The sequence below is a fragment of the Epinephelus lanceolatus genome, chromosome 12 (assembly GCF_041903045.1).
Source record: "Epinephelus lanceolatus isolate andai-2023 chromosome 12, ASM4190304v1, whole genome shotgun sequence".
Lineage (NCBI taxonomy): Eukaryota > Metazoa > Chordata > Actinopteri > Perciformes > Serranidae > Epinephelus > Epinephelus lanceolatus.
This window is the reverse complement of record NC_135745.1, coordinates 10,734,559-10,751,861: the sequence shown is the minus strand read 5'-3', so window position 1 is coordinate 10,751,861 and position 17,303 is coordinate 10,734,559. Positions and strand designations below refer to the sequence as shown.

General features: G+C 39.5%; 1 protein-coding gene across 2 annotated transcripts in view; it reads right to left on the bottom strand.

The window, feature by feature from the left end:
* The window catches only part of slc6a9 (solute carrier family 6 member 9), a 78,008-nt gene that overhangs the window by 11,529 nt on the left and 49,176 nt on the right, over window positions 1–17,303 (bottom strand). For both annotated transcript variants that reach the window (XM_033649794.2, XM_033649792.2), the window contains 3 exons: window positions 8,200–8,356; window positions 4,357–4,488; window positions 1,826–2,102 (listed from right to left, as the gene is read on the bottom strand). In XM_033649794.2, coding sequence (XP_033505685.1) covers window positions 1,826–2,102; window positions 4,357–4,488; window positions 8,200–8,356 — 566 coding nt within the window. The remainder of the gene's footprint in view (window positions 1–1,825; window positions 2,103–4,356; window positions 4,489–8,199; window positions 8,357–17,303) is intronic.

The window sequence follows — 17,303 nt, the reverse complement described above, 5'->3', positions numbered from 1 at the left end:
GATACTTATAGGCATGACCAAAGACATCCACAAGGTAATGTTTTTCTGTGAAATATCATTGCTTACTGACTTTTTGGTGGTCTGCACTGCTTTATTACTTACTAGTTATTAAATGTAGAATCAATGAGTTTGTGGCTAATTCAAATTCCATAAATGGGACGCAGACAGTGACAACATATAACAAAAATGAGGACCTAGATTTCCCAAACATTGTTGCTCTGAAAAACAATTTAATGGTGTTATTTAGAATGGAAATTCTAATTTACTTCATAATTATACAATCTACTCATCTTCTCATCTGCCTGATGAATGATTGCAGTATTGTCAGTATAAACAGAGACAGAAAGATGAATAAGTGCCGAAACAATGTGGCTAATTATCATAGATTTTGTAATTTTATAGTGCCTTAGGGGTTTGCTGTAATCGGGATTAGAGTTACTTACATGAACATCCAAACTTTAATGGCCTCTGTGGTATAAATGGTCTAAAACAGTTATGCCAAGCCTGCCAATGAAAAGTGAGGTATAGTCTGTGTTATATGCCACACACAGGCCAGCGAATAATCTGTTAGCAAGGATTAGCCAAATAAACATCCCTCTTAACAGTGCTTGCTCACCCGGACAGGATTTTACCAAAGAAAAACATTGTGCTCACATTCTGCGTTTGTTCACATGTGCTTTAGGAGAGCAGTGAGATGATATTGGTGTCGTCCTGACTTTGAAATGCACTTTGCCCATCCTTTTGCTGTTTTCATGCACAATAAAAGGTACAAAGTTGGATGGACAGGTGCAATAAGATATAACAGCATGAGGCAAAGTAATGGTACTTTGGTGAAGAATGGCTCTCTGACATTGAGAATACGAATGTGCAGCAACTGACAAATAATACTGAATGAAACCCTTTTAATTCAACACTCTGCAACTTGTATACACCTCTACATAAATAATACACGCTTAATGCAAATTAAATGGGCATTTTAAATACGTTTTATATCTGAATTGCAGAGCCATTACTCATGATGATACACTGGGGACCTTGATCGAGTCATGTGCGACCAATACCATGCTGCTGTAAAAAGACCACAGAAACATATGTGCTTTTGGCACATTAAATTGGTTGGTTATACGGCTGCTCTGTACTCGTCTAGTTTGGGTGAAACAACCTGAGAAAGAGTGAATGAAACAATTAAAATTGTCTCATTCCTATCCTCTCCCTCTCTGTCTCTCTGTACCATCCCATCCAGTTGTGTAATGTGACTTAGAAGATAATCGAGCACCACAACCCACTGATTTATATTTCACTTCACTAAAGCCTGTTTTTACACAGTGCAGCTGCACCCACTGTATATGAACATGAATAGCAGGTGCACTCGGATATACCCTCATTGACCTTCTACACACAACCCAGCAGCTCATTTGTTAAATGCTTTGTGGTTGAACCAATAAAATACAGCTGTGCCAAAAAACTGGACAATATGGGAGACCATCTGCATGTCACTTTCCAGTAAAATCTAGTCCAAATATTTGTATGCTTTCTGCAAACAGGAGGCATGTTTGTAGCAAGCTTATCTTACAGGTGCAAGTCAATTTTGACCTCAAGTATGATAGGCCTGAGTCCAAAGACATCACTTGCATAACTCGGCAAAACTAAACTGAACTATCATACGAATTGTTGCCCCACTAAAACTACTATAAAGATATTCTTTTGACCATATGGCTGCATGTTGGGTTTGTTGATCAATACTGAAAAGAATCTTGCACAATGCAGATCACCAGTGCTCATTTTACTAATAAATAAATATTGCTGCTGGACTCCAGAGACTTACTTCCAGTACTCCTCACTGGGGCTGGTCCTCTTGGTGCGGTTGACTACCTCTGACACCCCTGCTACCAGGTTTGTGGTAGCATTAGCCAGGCTGGCATTGAACCGTTGGCTGCCGCCCACCACCCCGCTGCAGTCTGGCGTGTTCCAGGGGTTGTTGCAGTAGGTCCATGGCAGCAAGTTTGTCATGGACATGAAAAAGTAGTAGAAGGCGATGCAAATGACCACGTTGTAATAGATCCCAATGTAGGTGGACACCACCATCATGCCGTAGCCCACACCTGAAGGGAAAAGAAGACAGGATGGGAGAACATTAGAATTTGAATGTGAAGCAAATGACAGCCTTGCACAAGATGAGTCACCATCATGCTGGAGGCTGCATCCTTACGATAGCAGTACGGAGCTGCTTTCTGTTATGAACACAGAACCTTTATTATGGTTGATACATCATAGGTGCATCCACAGTAGTTAAAGTTTTAGTTTCTTCACTTTAAAAACAACAAGCTGCTGAATATGGATCTTTAATAATGAATTCAACTTTTTTCAATTCAAAATTAAACTTTTTTTTTATCATGCACTGAATCCTTAGATAACAACAACTCTTAAAGTTGAGTGATATTTAAATCTGTGATCTTCCTGTGTTGAGATACTGAAACCAAGGGCGACCAACTCTCACACACTGACTGCAAGACTCTCACAATTAGTAATTTTTACACACTCTCATGCCACATGCCCATTTTCTAATGCAGTGACAAACTGTGTAACTGTAAACATGGGCTGCCCTGGATACCTTCATGCGCACATACTGTAGAGTATACAGCTGACAAAGCTGACACTTGTATGGAAACAATATTACAGCAGGATAAACCATATGATTTTATCAAACATGTGTTAAGTGCTGCCTGATGTTTCAGATGTCCATCCTGTCTGTCCTTGGAATCAGCAGCTTTCAGTAATTTCTCTGCACAGAGAATTTGTTTTAATCTCTTCCACACGTCAATGGTTAGTTGATGCTCTGTGCACACAAAAGGACACTGCAGGCTCTGTTTTTGTGAAACTAGCGGCATGGCCAGATCACAGTCAGGTGCGCTCTACTAAGTGCATCGGGAGTGTGCCAAATGAACTTTTGGTATTTTCTTGGCAAGGCTCCCTTGCTGCACCTGTGGTGCACCTGGGCACAAGGTGGGATCAGAAAGAACAGTCCTAAAGAAGTTATAAGCAGAGTGAGAAGTTTTAAGTGATTTACAATTTTTGTGAACTTTTGTGTGAACTGTTTTTAATGTGTTGATGTGCAAAAAAACATTGTAATATTATTATTTAGGACTAGAATTATTGCTTTGCACTTCTATGCCTCCACGAACCAGTCAAGTTGCAGTTGGAGTTTACATCCATGTCTGTGAAAAGATGGATGCATCACAAACATCTTACCCCAGGCAGGACAGAAGATCTAAACAATGTACACAGTTTCAAAGAGGGCATCCAAGATTAGTGTCATCAATTCAGTATCTGACCAAATGTCTCCACTTCTGTTCCCGAGATATGACGTTGAGTAACAGCCAGGAAAGTGTTATTTGCAAAACATTACGATATTAGAGTGAAGTTGGCCTTTGACCTTTTGGATAAAAAATGAGATCACTTCATCACTATATCCTACTAGGCATTTGTGTGAAGTTTTTGCATAACAATGTGCAGATTCTTCAGTTATGGCCATTGACATGTTTTGTGATGTCACAGTGACCTTGACCTTCAACCACCAAATTCAGTTCATGGTTGAGACCAAGTGGACATGTGTACCAAATTTGAGTAAACTCCCTCAAGGCTTTCTTGAGATATTGTGTTTAAGAGAATGAGATGGATGCAGGGTCATAGTGACCTTGACCTATGATCACCTAAATCTAATCAGTTCATCTGAGTCCACGTGGACATTTGTGCCAAATGTGAAGAAATTCCTTCGGGCATTCTTGACATATTGCGTTGACAAGAATGAGACGTACGTACGTATATACCTAAGGACAACCTGAAAACGTGTGATGTGAACTTAAGCAAGCAGTGATCTGGGGTTTATTGACAACAGTCTGGTGCTGGTTGCCCAAAATGTAACTTGTGGATCTGCCATGTGTAATTGTGGCTAGACAGTGCTCAATATCACTCCAGTTAGAGACTGCAAATGAGGCAGACACCTCCTGCAGATGGCTGTAAAGAGAGTGACTGTCATGACAGACAGAGCTTTATTGGCACTAATGCCATGACAGCTGGTTGAAAAATCATCATTATCATGTTGAAAAAAATATGTCACAAAAGGCCTTTTCATAAAATGCACTGACTTCATAGACACTGAATCTCATTCCAAAATAAACTGAAAAGCTGGCAGCCCTGTCACAACAACCCACACAAACAAACAGACACCTTACCCCAACACTAACCCATGACCGCAAATAAGAGGCTCCAACATGTATTTTCAAGCAAAAAATGTTTTTTTGCCCCCAAAATTGATGTTTGCATGTGATTTATGTACACAAACACATTGACACTAACCTTTGAACATAGGGCTGATCTTCCATACTCCCAAACACCCCAGGCTGGCAAACTGACCGAAGGACAGCTCGAGGAAGAAGAGAGGAATGCCGCAGAACACCAGCATAATGAAGTATGGTAACATGAAGGCACCTGAAAGGGGAGAGGCATAAGACAAGCACTCAGTCACTGTCTTGGTCGATGTTTAAAACTGGAAGTTGCATATGAACAGCAAGGGGACATAAACTGGGCCATATAAAAGGAAAGAAAATACTATTCTAATGTCTAATTTGTGTATGTTTAGGGCTTTATTACTGTTGATGTGATGACACTTTTGTGTTTTTCCAGACAGTAGCATAGAAGCCTAGTAGGCAAACATGTCCTGGACTGTAGTCTGTCAAAAACAATGATCAATGTACAGCTAGATAAGTGTTAAAAAAGTTGTGGAATGTTGAAGGACCTGATTCATAGGTACTACCAGACAAAATAAATCAGACAAATTATGCAATCAATGTTATGTATTTACAGTGTGTTGACATTTTTCTTTACAATTAACACTTGAAAAGATGAAGGCATTGGAAAATGACAATGACTTTCTACAAAATGAACCGAAACACTGATAACGAGGAAGATCTTAGGAGAATAAATATGAAACAAAATTTAAATCATACTCTCTAAACTAAAAAGAAATCAGGTTTGAAATGAAATCAAACACCATTACTATGCTTGTTTACCATATTTAGTCGATGATAATCTATATTAGAAACCATAAAGTGCATCTTTGGATGGATGGAAAAAACAACACTGGATGGAAATGCTATGACTCTTCAGCCCGAAAGAATTCACAAACATATACTGATTGGTTTGTTTTACACTCAAACTAATTGCTCCCAAATTTAAACCGTCCACTGGACTGATAACAAATAAAAAAATCACAAAACTAAAAAGATATTAAGCACAAAGAAAACATTTAAAAATGATATCCATGCATTCTGTTTCCCAAAAAGGCAAAACATTTAAGAGAAACTTCCGGGGCATTGGTAGCGTAGTGGATAGTGCCAGTGTCCCATGTACAGAGGCATTGCCTCACTTCAGCAGTCGCGGGTTCGAGTCTGGCCTGCGACCCTTTGCTGCGTGTCAGTCCCCGCTCTCTTTCTCTGTCTCCCCATTTCACACACTGTCCTATCCATTAAAGGCAAAAGCCCAGAAAAATAATCTAAAAAAAAAAAGAGAAACTTCCACACGGCACATTTCAAACACACGTGAAGTGACAAACTGGCAGTTGCAATAACTAATTTGCAGAAGTTCTTTATTTACTGATACTTCAGTAAATATATGTTAATCAGATTATGGTCCATAGAAAGACATGGCTGGGAATGACAAAGCAATCTGGAAAGATATCTCTGACTACAACATGCATAGGTAAAATCACATGGCGAGACAATTACACCATATCATCATCAAAAACATGGATGCATTAGAAATGTGCAATGTGGAATGGTATAGAACTACAGAAAAATGCTTTAATACTTCCCAACAGTAATGTCATATATTACATAAATTAGATATCTCATGTGATGGAAACAAATATAAAAAACCTGAAGAATTTGAATATTATAATCAGTTAAAGCCAAAGAAAAGAACATAAAAAAAGGAAACATAAACCTCATCTGTCACAACAACCTCCCCTGGGTGAGCAGAGAGGTCACTGCATGTGCAGCTGAGGCTGTTCAGTGGTGCAGCAACTCTCTGGTGGTTCAGACTGGACCAGAAACCAGACAGTCATCTATAGGGACTGTCTGTGTGTGTGTGTGTGTGTGTGTGTGTGTGTGTGCGCGCGCGCTTTCGTATGAGTGTCCATATGCGAACTGGGTCGGTGCAACCAGCTGATACTGTATAATACCAAAACCTTATCGTTACCCTGCTGGTAAAGCTCAGCTCTTGTGTCCACGCTGCACTATTTGCAGCTGTGTGTGAGCTAATGTATGACCTACATATGCTGAATCCTTGTGCGAGAATGCAGGTCTTCTACATGCATAACACTAATCCAAATATTTGCAGTGTAAACATATGAAGTGAAGTGGGACAGATGCCAAGGAAAGGTCTGAGGCACAGTTACAGGACGTTGACCAAACTCACTCCCTTTCACTATACTTTTGTACTATTCTAGTTAATTTCTGGCACTATTTTGAACACATTTTAGCGTATTTAATCAAGGGATTTGATGATGCATTTGACCAGAGGGCAGAGGACTTCAAGGGCTTGAATATAGTCTGTCTCATCATGTTCTTATGCATTAAATACAGTGGCTGTGTAGCAAAAGTAGCACGTCAGCGGAAGCAGCTGGATTCATTCCATGCACTCAGACACATTTCGACAGCATTCACACCCCAATAAACAATAATGTAGTTAAGCAAAAATAGACTCAATGCTTGAAAAGATGGTTTGGATTGAAGTAGCGGTCAGTGGTGTGGTGGGAGCTGATGAGATAGGTGAACTATTAGGTAGATGAGTGGGTTATCAAGGAGGAAGTGGGAACTCTCTGTTATATATTCCAATGGCTTTATGGCTTATTGGTGGGTATACTGTAAACAGCCAGAAAAGAGGTGGGTTTACCCAGTATACCCTCCACTACACCACTGCCTGTGGCCCTAGTCTGTCTGAGGATCTGAGCAACTCTGCCTCCACCTCTGTGGCCATAAAATAAACTTTTCATCTTTTTAGCTTGGCTTTTACTGAAAGTGCCTTGTCAGTTGGTGTCTTAATTTCTACATCTTATCTTTGGTCTTTTCTATTTCTTTCTGTGCTGTTTCAGTTTCGGTCCATGAAGCACTTTGGACAGCATAATTGCTATAACTCCATAAGTGCTATATTAATAAAGATGGACTCTGTCATGGGGCTGGTGAAGACAGCCGCATAAATCAAATAGATATGAAATGATCCAATTGTGGCAGTGCCCTATTATGGAACATAGCTGGCATATCTGACTTTAATGATGTGAACTTGAAGACTTTCTATTACATTTCACAAAAATACACAATACACCTCAAGTTACGATTTACTATGCTAATGACAATAGACTTAGTGACCAAATAAAATCAGTCATCCTTTCATTCTAAACTGTATGAATATAACTAACACATGTATTTCTTCTGTGTGCAGTTGAGTTCAGTTTACAAAATGTAGACAGTCAAGTTTGAATCCAACGTTTTCGCCCTTAAACTATAACTTCCGTTACAGCCTCCACTGCTAACAAGACTTGCAGTTTACATAGTCGTTGATTGCTTTTCACAGCACAGTTCCCTAGCAACCATTTACAAGTCTTTACTAGCTGAGACATTAATTAGATTCTAGCATAATTCACACAAACTCAGTAATGGTTTTATAAATAGCCGCTGCAGCCCAGTAGTTGTGTGCCTTTTTCCTTTATATTCTACCTGTGCACTGTTTAGGCTTGTTTTGACACACTAGTTCTTATGAGAGCCACTGGGAGTCAACCATATGCACCAAAACATTACATTTGAGTCTGTGGTCAGGTCAATAATATTCCTTTAAGGAGCTTTAAAATTTTTACTTACAGATAGTCTTAAATAGGTTAGATAGGTTTTAAATATGCAAGTGCTGACATCATCATTTCACTGCACGGTCGGGTTAATTCTTTCAGTATTCAACTTCATCATCACCTCAGAGAACTCCTTGTTCAAGGCAAGTGCATATATTAAAATGTGGGTATTATGTAATGTCTGTTTTTAAATATACTTAAAGTACTGTACTTAAATTGTACTCTAACACATTTATGTGGCGTGCCATTGGCCAGCAGTAATAAAGTCATTCAGTCAACCACTATTACACTGAAAAGCATACCTCCTCCATTTCTGTAGCATAGGTAAGGAAACCTCCAGACATTGCCCAAGCCCACAGCATAGCCCACGCTGGTGAGGACAAACTCAATCTGGTTGCCCCAGTTCCCTCTCCGAGAGTTTTCATCCTTCTTCACTGGTTCGCCTGGAACTGCTCCATTCTACAACAAAGACGGGGAGAGAGACAGAGGTGACTTCAGGTGGCAGGGAGGCAAATGTGTTTCTGAGATAGTGCCGCTGCAACGGGTCCAACAACTGCACGTTAAAACACAGAGAAGTTGCGAGAGAGAAGAGCATCCAGAGAGGCCTTATTTGCCCTATTTGTCCAAATGGGTGTGTATTAAGTATTTTTTCATCATTACTATGCAACAATGGTAAATAATAAACACCTTTGGGGTGCATGTTGAGTTGAATTATTCATGTGCCGCTCTCAAACTCACAGTTATAGGATATTTTCTGTTACATACTATCTCTTCTACCCCAAAGTCTAGCATAAGGTGGATGCGCTGGAGCAGACAGGATGTAAAGTGAAATCAGTGCCTTAAGAACAGCCGATAAGCATTTGGTCTTGTCGTCCTGATTTTGAGCTTCTCCTCTCCTCCCTCCCTCCCTCCCTCCATCACTCCATCTGCTGGCATCAGATGGTCCCTCTCTCCTGACCTCCTTCCTAACCTCAGCTGTGTCTGTCTGTCTGTCTGTCTGTGTTTTTGTGGGCACACATGAAGACACTCGTGCTCTTGCAGAAATATAAATACTGCTAATATGAATATGCTCCTTTTGTAGAAGGTACTTAGAGAGAAAAGAGAGATGGATCACTTGACGGGTCAATCATAAAAAAAATGAAATTATGTTTTGATCTTGTTGTTTTACATGAGTTTGCTTCCATCACTTTGTGAAATGATCCGACTGTGGCATCAGTGAACTTAAATGGAAGAGGATTAAACAAATAAGAAGGTATTCATGTGGAGTTAATCATACAGCTCTCCGAGGGCTAAAGCTCTACTCACTTTTCAAGTAGGTGGTTATGCTGCATAAAAAACAGAAAAATAGTTTGAAATTTTTTTGTCAAAGCCAAATGTAAGGGCATGTATGCCTGTCAAACAAAGATTTGGCCCTGAATCATACATTACATCTTCTTTATATAGAAGCTGACAATCTTTAGTTGCACAGTATTCTTCCTCAAGCTACTGAAGTTGGTTGATTCAGAAATATTCATATTGTGTGAGTTGTTTTATTGGCTGTAGTTGAAAGTGAGTCTAATGTTCTTTTGTAGTGTGCAAACTATCATGATTTACGATTCATTTTTCCACGATATTGTTTGACAAACAGCGAAATATTGTGGAGTGCAGATACTTGAAAAAATTGGGTGTTCATTTAGTTGTATGTGTTTCAAGTTTGCAAGCTTTGCGTAAAAAGCCTTTTTTTTTTATTATTATTATTTAACAAAACAGAAGTACATACATCAAACAACAGCAGCCACAAAACAAAAACGAAAAACAAACAAATCAAAAACAACCCAGACATCTGCGATAATCCAAACATTATCTCCATATAAACACAAATGATGGTGCTCTATATTATGGTAGTGGACGTGTACACATGCAAATACGCACAAAACACAACAAAGACAACCTAATAAACAGCACCCGACGAACAGCCAGACAATTATCTCCTTTCCCATTTATGACAACAGCCTATCAAGTAAGGAACATAGCAATGAGCAAAGAATATACTTACATACCGTACAGATAAAGAAAGAAAGAAAGAAAGAAAGAAAGAGAAAAAAACCCAACAAAAACCTCTCAAAGTAGGGCAGGGGCAAAAGCTAACCTGCGCAAAGAGTTCAGGTGTTTGATAATGGGCCCCCAGATACACTCGGACTCAACAGATGATATATTTTAGTTGCTACGAAGCCTCTCAAGATACATCCCTGAGACTATTTCTCTGAGCCATCTAGAGAAGCTAGGAGGGTCGGAAGCCTTCCAATCATTAAGAATGAACCTTTTTGCCACCAAAGTGCCAAATCTGATGGTCTCCTGCATAGAGCATTGAAGTGAGAAAAGGGCTTCGGAGCAACCAAACAAAACAAAAACTATGTCTGGTTCCAGCCGTACATCATAAACTTTACAATACCATGAAAAAATTTGTTGCCAGAAAGGAACAATCTTAGCGCAGAACCAAAACATATGACCCAGAGTCCCTATTTCTTGGTTGCACCTATCACAGATATTAGAAATGTCAGGATACATTTTGCTCAGCTTTTCTTTGGAGAAATGTAATCTATGCATAATTTTATATTGAATCAGCTGCAACCTTGCATTGATTGAACCTGAGTGAATCCTTTCCATCCCCTCCCTCCACACCTCATCGGACAGCTCCACACCGAGATCTGCCTCCCAGGCAGACTTGATGTGGTTTGTTGACACTACTGACAATTTAGAAAACAGTATTACAAATTTTGAGACAAGGTGTTTAGATCCCGGATTTTGTTTCATTATAGCAAAAAAGGAGTGCTCCATGCTAGGATTTACATAGTTATTTAAATTTTCTTTAACAAAATGCCTAACTTGTAAATAACGAAAAAAATGGGCTTGAGAAAGGGAAAAGCTCTTTTTCAGCTCATTAAAGGAAGCTAAATGATTATTAAAGTACAAGTCTGAAAAGGTAACCAGGCCCCTGTCTTTCCAAAATGCAAAAGCTTGATCAGACTGAGCTGGAACAAAACTATGGTTGAAACAAATAGGAGAATATATAGAAAATTCAGGTAATTGAAGAACCTTCCTAATTTGTTTTAAAATTTTAATAGAATTTTGCAGAACAAAACTATCCTCAGCTAGATGCAAAGGATAATCTATCGTGCAAAACAGAAGAGCTGAAAGGGAACTTTCTTGCAGCATGCGATTCCAATTGTACCCACTTGGGTGTGTCACTGAGCTCACTACGTTGAGGGAGCTGATCCTGCCAAAAAATGAAAGCTCTGGCATTGGTTGCCCAATAAGGGCAAAACCCCCATGTTTCTTGGGCTTTTGTAGGTGTGCCTTCGAAATACGATGGGTTTTATATCCCCATATAAAAGGCATAATTATAGAATCGAGTTATTTAAAGAATGACAACGGAAGAAAAATAGGAATATTTTGAAACAAATACATAAACCTAGGGAGCGACACCATTTTAATTGCATTAACCTGCCCTATAAGAGAAAGTGGCAAAGACATCCAATAATCAATATTTCTCTTAAGCTTGTCTAGCTGGACATCAAAGTTGTTCTTAAATAAATGATTGGAGTTTACAGGTATAGACAAGCCTAAGTAAGAAAACTGGTCTTTGGCAATTTGAAAGGGCAGGGATTTGAGAAAAAGGGGATCCAAATTTGTAGTAAGAGGTGTAAATGAACTTTTCCTCCAGTTAATGGAGTACCCAGACAGAGTACCAAAATAATTAATTAATGAGAGGAGTGGCGGGATGGATGACGGGGGGTCGGATAGAAAAATCAAACAATCATCCGCGTACAAAGATATTTTACATTCAATGTTACCGATTGTGATGCCTTTAATGGTGTTAAGCTGTCTTATACTAATGGCCAGGGGTTCGAGTGCAAGATTAAACAGCAGAGGACTGGCACAACAACCCTGCCTAGTCCCCCGCCCAAGCTTGAAAAATGATGACCTGTTACCATTAGTGAGAATGGCGGAGGTAGGACTAGCATAAAGGACCTTGATGAGAGATAAGAAAAAGTCACCAAAACCGTAACGTCTCAGGGTAGCATGCATATACCTCCATTCAATCCGATCAAATGCACGTTTTGCATCAAGAGATATTACCACTGGTTTATCAATTACATTATGTTTAGCATACATAATATTAAATAATCTATGTGTGTTGAAAAAAGAAAATCTACCAGACACAAAGCCATTTTGATCGGGATGAACTAGAGATGCAATATGTTTACTTAACCTAGTAGCCAACATCTTTGCTACCACTTTCTGATCGGAATTTAACAGACTGAGAGGTCTATAGGACAAAGGGTCAGAGCTGTCTCTCCCTTTCTTAAGTAGAAGACAAACGTTGGCCTCATAAAATGATTGTGGAAATAAATGGCTAGCAATAGAGTGTTGAATCATTCTATGTAACAATGGGGCAACAAAATCAGTGAAGGATTTAAAAAACTCTACGCTTAACCCATCTGGGCTTGCAGCCTTACAGCTAGGAAATGATTTTATTGCATCACAGATTTCATTGACAGTAAAGTTAGAGTCCAAATCGGCCTTAGCGTCTTCGCTCAATTTAGGAAGTTCGACAGAATCAAGAAATTTCTCTATCTCATCATCAGATGCCTTGCAATTAGACTCATATAACTTTGAGTATAAATCTCTAAAATAATCATTTATGTCTTGTGGATAAGTAAGGATTTTCCCGGTAGAAGATTTAATTCTAGGGATAGATCTATTTGCCTGAACACCATGTAACTGTTCTGTCTAAGTTTAAGTATTTGTTTATTTACCTGATCACTCAAAATAATATTATATTCATTCTTCAATTTCATAATGCTGTATAAATCATCAGTGGACAAAGAGGAGGTGTAAGCCTTCTCAACTTCAGACAATAATACCTCTATTTTCCCTAGCCGTTTACGCCTCTCCTTCTTCTTAAAAGCTTCATACGAAATAATCTTGCCTCTCAGCAAGGCCTTAAAAGATTCCCACAAGATAGAGTCATTAACAGTACCATTTTTGTCATTTGACAAAAATTCAACAATGGCTGCTTTTATATAATCATGAAAATTGCTGTCTTCCAATAATAATGGATTGAAGCACCATGAAAAAAAAGTTTTGGGTAGGGACCACTTAAGAGACATGGTGAGAGGACTATGATCAGAAATTAAAATACCATGATATTTTGTTTGCACCATATTTGATATTAACTTTGAATCAATAATGAAATAATCAATGTGAGTATATGTGTTGTGCACATGTGAAAAAAAAGAGTACTCTTTATCTGTTGGATGCTGAATTCTCCATATGTCTATCAAATTGTAAGTTTTGATCAAATTATTCAAGGTACCTACTGAATTAATACAAGGAGGAGGGCGTGTTGACATACGATCAAGATAGGGATCGAGATAACAGTTATAATCCCCCCCACAAATCAAGTTGGTAGAGTTCAGATCTGGTAATAAATTGAAAACCTTCCGAAAGAAATCAGGGTCATCAATATTAGGACCGTATATATTAAACAAGCAATAGGAATATTGTTAATGTTGCCAGAAACAATCAGGTATCTACCAGCAGGGTCAGTAGTACAGCTGAAATGGGACATTTTTCTTAAACAATATAGCAACACCCCTTGCTTTAGATGTAAATGTAGATTGATATACATATGAAAACCACTTTGACATAAGTCTATTTTGATCATAAGGTTTAATGTGAGTCTCTTGTAAAAATATAATGTCTGCCGACAAAGATTTCAGGTGAGCAAAAACCTTTCCTCTTTTCACTTGGCTGCCCATACCATTAACATTCCATGTAGCAAATGTTAGTGCCCCTACAGATTTATTCCTAACCATTTCTGGCATTGCAAACATAAAAGATCAATATAACATACATGATAGGCTTAATGAGATCAAATAAAAGATATTATTCCCCAGTCTGGCACACAAAACATACACCCTGTCCCCCCCATCCCACCCCAAGACCTACCAGCTTGGCCACACCCCCATCTACTGGAGACAGAAAGGCAGCAATATGGGCCAACCACAATGATACTAACAATCAACACCACTGTGGTGATAACCCTCTAATTGTTTTAGCCTACATGCTCAGAGGCTGAATAATATATAAATCACCATTCATTAAAAATAAGGGAGAAAAAGAAGAGAAGGGGGAAAGAACACTATTAAGAACAAGAGTTCTGAAGATATCAGTCAGTGTCTGTTACCAGTAGAGTAGATCGTCCATCAACTTATGATTGTTACCAAGAACCCATCCATATGATAGTAAAGTCAACTGGGAAGCGGGGAGACTGCATGCAGGGAGTTAGCGAACTTCTTGGCATCAGCAGGTGACATGAATATACTAGTCTGACCATTATGCTCCAGATACAGCTTAGCTGATTCCATGTGGTGCAGCGGATCCTTGTAAAACAGCGGCTCCTTCCTCTTGCGGCTCAGTCGCAGGATCAGCTCCCTGTCTTGGTAGCGGTGCATTTTGGCAATGATCGTGCGGGGTCTTTCACCCGCAGCCGGGCGGGGTTTCAGGATACGATGCGCTCTGTCAACCTCCACGGGCCTTGTGAAAGCATTCTGGCCAAAAAGCTTGTTAATCATATCCTCAACAAAAGCAGTAGGAGGACCCTTTTCTGCACCTTCGGGGATTCCCACAAACTTTAGATTCAGCCGCCTGGAGCAGCCCTCCAAATCACTCACTTTCCAGCGGAGAGAGTCGTTAGCAACCTGTAGCTCTTTGCAGGTCTTCTCTAGTGCATCCAGGTGGGTGTCGTGGTTTGACACCGCTTTGGCAATCCCATCAACTTTCTCCGTGACCGCTGATTGCTCCTTTTTCACGAGAGCGAGGGAGTTTTCCAGAGAATCCAGACGAGTAGTGATGGACTGCCTGGTGTCTTCAATTAATTTCCTCACTTCTCCACCTTCATTTTCTATAGCAGCTAATATTGCAGATAGCGAAGGCGTAAAAAGCCTTAACAAAAAGGCAACATGGGTTATTAAACTAGCATTTACTCCAGTATTATATAAGAAATGTTTTTGTCAGAGATGTATGAATGAAGTTGGAGACAATGAAGCTCTGAGAATCTGATTGTGAAAGTTGTTTTAGTTTTATTTTTGGACTTTTTTATGTGTGAAAATGTAGGCGCAGCAGTCTGGTTCTGGCATATGTGAACTGATGGCCGGTTTATGTGAGCTCGGCACAGTTGCATGCATGGCACAATAATAAAAACACCATTCACTCTTTCATGCTGCCTGTGTTATCTGTATATAGCAGAACCTGATTTCAGAGACTCAGTGAATGAACAGCCTGACAAAAACGTGAATATCGGTCATAAAAAACTCTTCTTTTTGCAGCTTATAGTTCGTTTTGGTGTCAGAAATTATTCTAAATCACAAATTCTATGTCATTAGGTAATACCCTTCATGCCTACAGACTTAGCCATAAACACAGAATGTCGTGCTTTGTCAGCTATGCCGAGTTAAAGTATTACAGTTTAACAGCCCATAATGAGGTTTGTTGGCTGTATTTGTGAACAAGATGTTGCAGTAGAGTTTATATAAAAGTAACAAAGTGACATTTATGTTTTGTCCTAATTCTATAACTGCTGCAGGACACCAAGTCCTGGGGATAGCATGTTGCTCAGAAACACACACGCGCGTGCGCACACACACACACACACACACACACACACACCTCCCAGATGAACATACTGCATCCCACACAGAGCAAGATCTTGTTCATCAGCAAAAAATGTCAACAGAAACAACCACAACAACTAAAAACAACCTCCACATTTTGCCCCCATGGTGCTGTAGTTCAACTTTGAGGGAGAGCCAAGCGTGACTAATGAGAGAGAGAAAAATATCGTACAGCAAAACAGCAACAACCACATAAAACAAACAGGCACCATATTTTCCCCAAAGCTCCGTAGTTTGTCTTTGAGTCTGGCTGTGCTTGCATGTCAGGAGGGCAAAACAAAGAGCGTTTTTCCAGCATCCTTGACCTTTCTTTGTGCAGGAGTGGAGGCTGCAGGTGGGACAGACAGGAAGATCAGCAAACACAAGTGTTGTTGGTGAAGAGATGCTCAGAGTGAAGCCGCGGTCACAGCAGTGTGTGAGGAGAAACCCCCAGCAGTGAGTCCGCGGGTCGCACATTACGACGTCTCCGTCTGGAGTTGACTTTGGAAGGAAAAGGAGTGTCAGAGACACAGAGACAGGGCACAGCTGTGTGTGTTCTCGGTGCACTCGGCACTCAGCTGTACATCTTGTACATCTGACTTCCCTATCAGCAACCAGGTGTGTGCCTTCAGAAAATACACACATAAGCACACAGGTTGACAGCTTGGCTCAGGTCTACACTGTAACACACAGAAAGGAGAGAAAACACTGGGAATAGCAATGACCCCTGAATCTTTGGTGTACACTCTCTAAAACTCAACCTGACATATTCAATACAGGTACACAGTGTCAACTAGTTTAAATTCAGAGGTAAAGTGAGTGGGTTCAATAGAAGTAGAGGACATGTGCAAAGAATGTTCTTTAAAAGAAAAACCAGGCGCTGTGCTGGTGCAGTGTACCTAATTCATTGCTATATTTAGTATTACAAAATGCATGTATTCAGCCTCATTACTGATTAATTCATCATTATTCACCATAAATTACAGCCCTTCCAACTTCAACTAGATTGAGTTGAACCCTTCCTAACTGCTGCCATTGGCATTAAAATAAAGATTTGATGAGGTGGTCTATACTCTGATGCTTATGTTACATTGTTTTAATAAATGTCTGTGCAGTCACACATTGAGTCAGTTACCATAAAATGTTCATGAAAGAAGTGCAACATAAAAAGACAATTTAAGCATTTTTGACAATAAGAAAGTACAACACTACAATGCCACTTTAAAACATAGACCAAAACTGTAAAAATAATTACTACAGAGGGATATAATTGACATAATGTTGATAATATTATTATCATGGCGATGTTGTATGTTTTACGTTCTTACTGTCTAGATGTTACAAATTGGTCCAGACAGTATATGGAGGTCTAGATACTGACCTGCTTAAGCAGATCAAGTACTGACCAGATGTGACCAGAAAACTGACTGATCATTTCAGTATTTTTGGGGCATATTAAGCATTTAGTAAAGACAGTGGACAGAGATAACACAAAGGTCCCTGGTGGGACTTGAACCAGCGGTGTTATAGCCCATGATCAGCACCCCATTTTAGTCATTTTTTAAGCAAAAAAGCAAAAAGCATTTGGTCGTTGCAACTTCTCAACTTTGAGGTTTGATATATTACATCAGTTTTGGACAGTTGGTCAAATAAAACAAGCAATTTAAAACATCACTTGATGAAAATGATTGATTGACTCATTGAGAGAA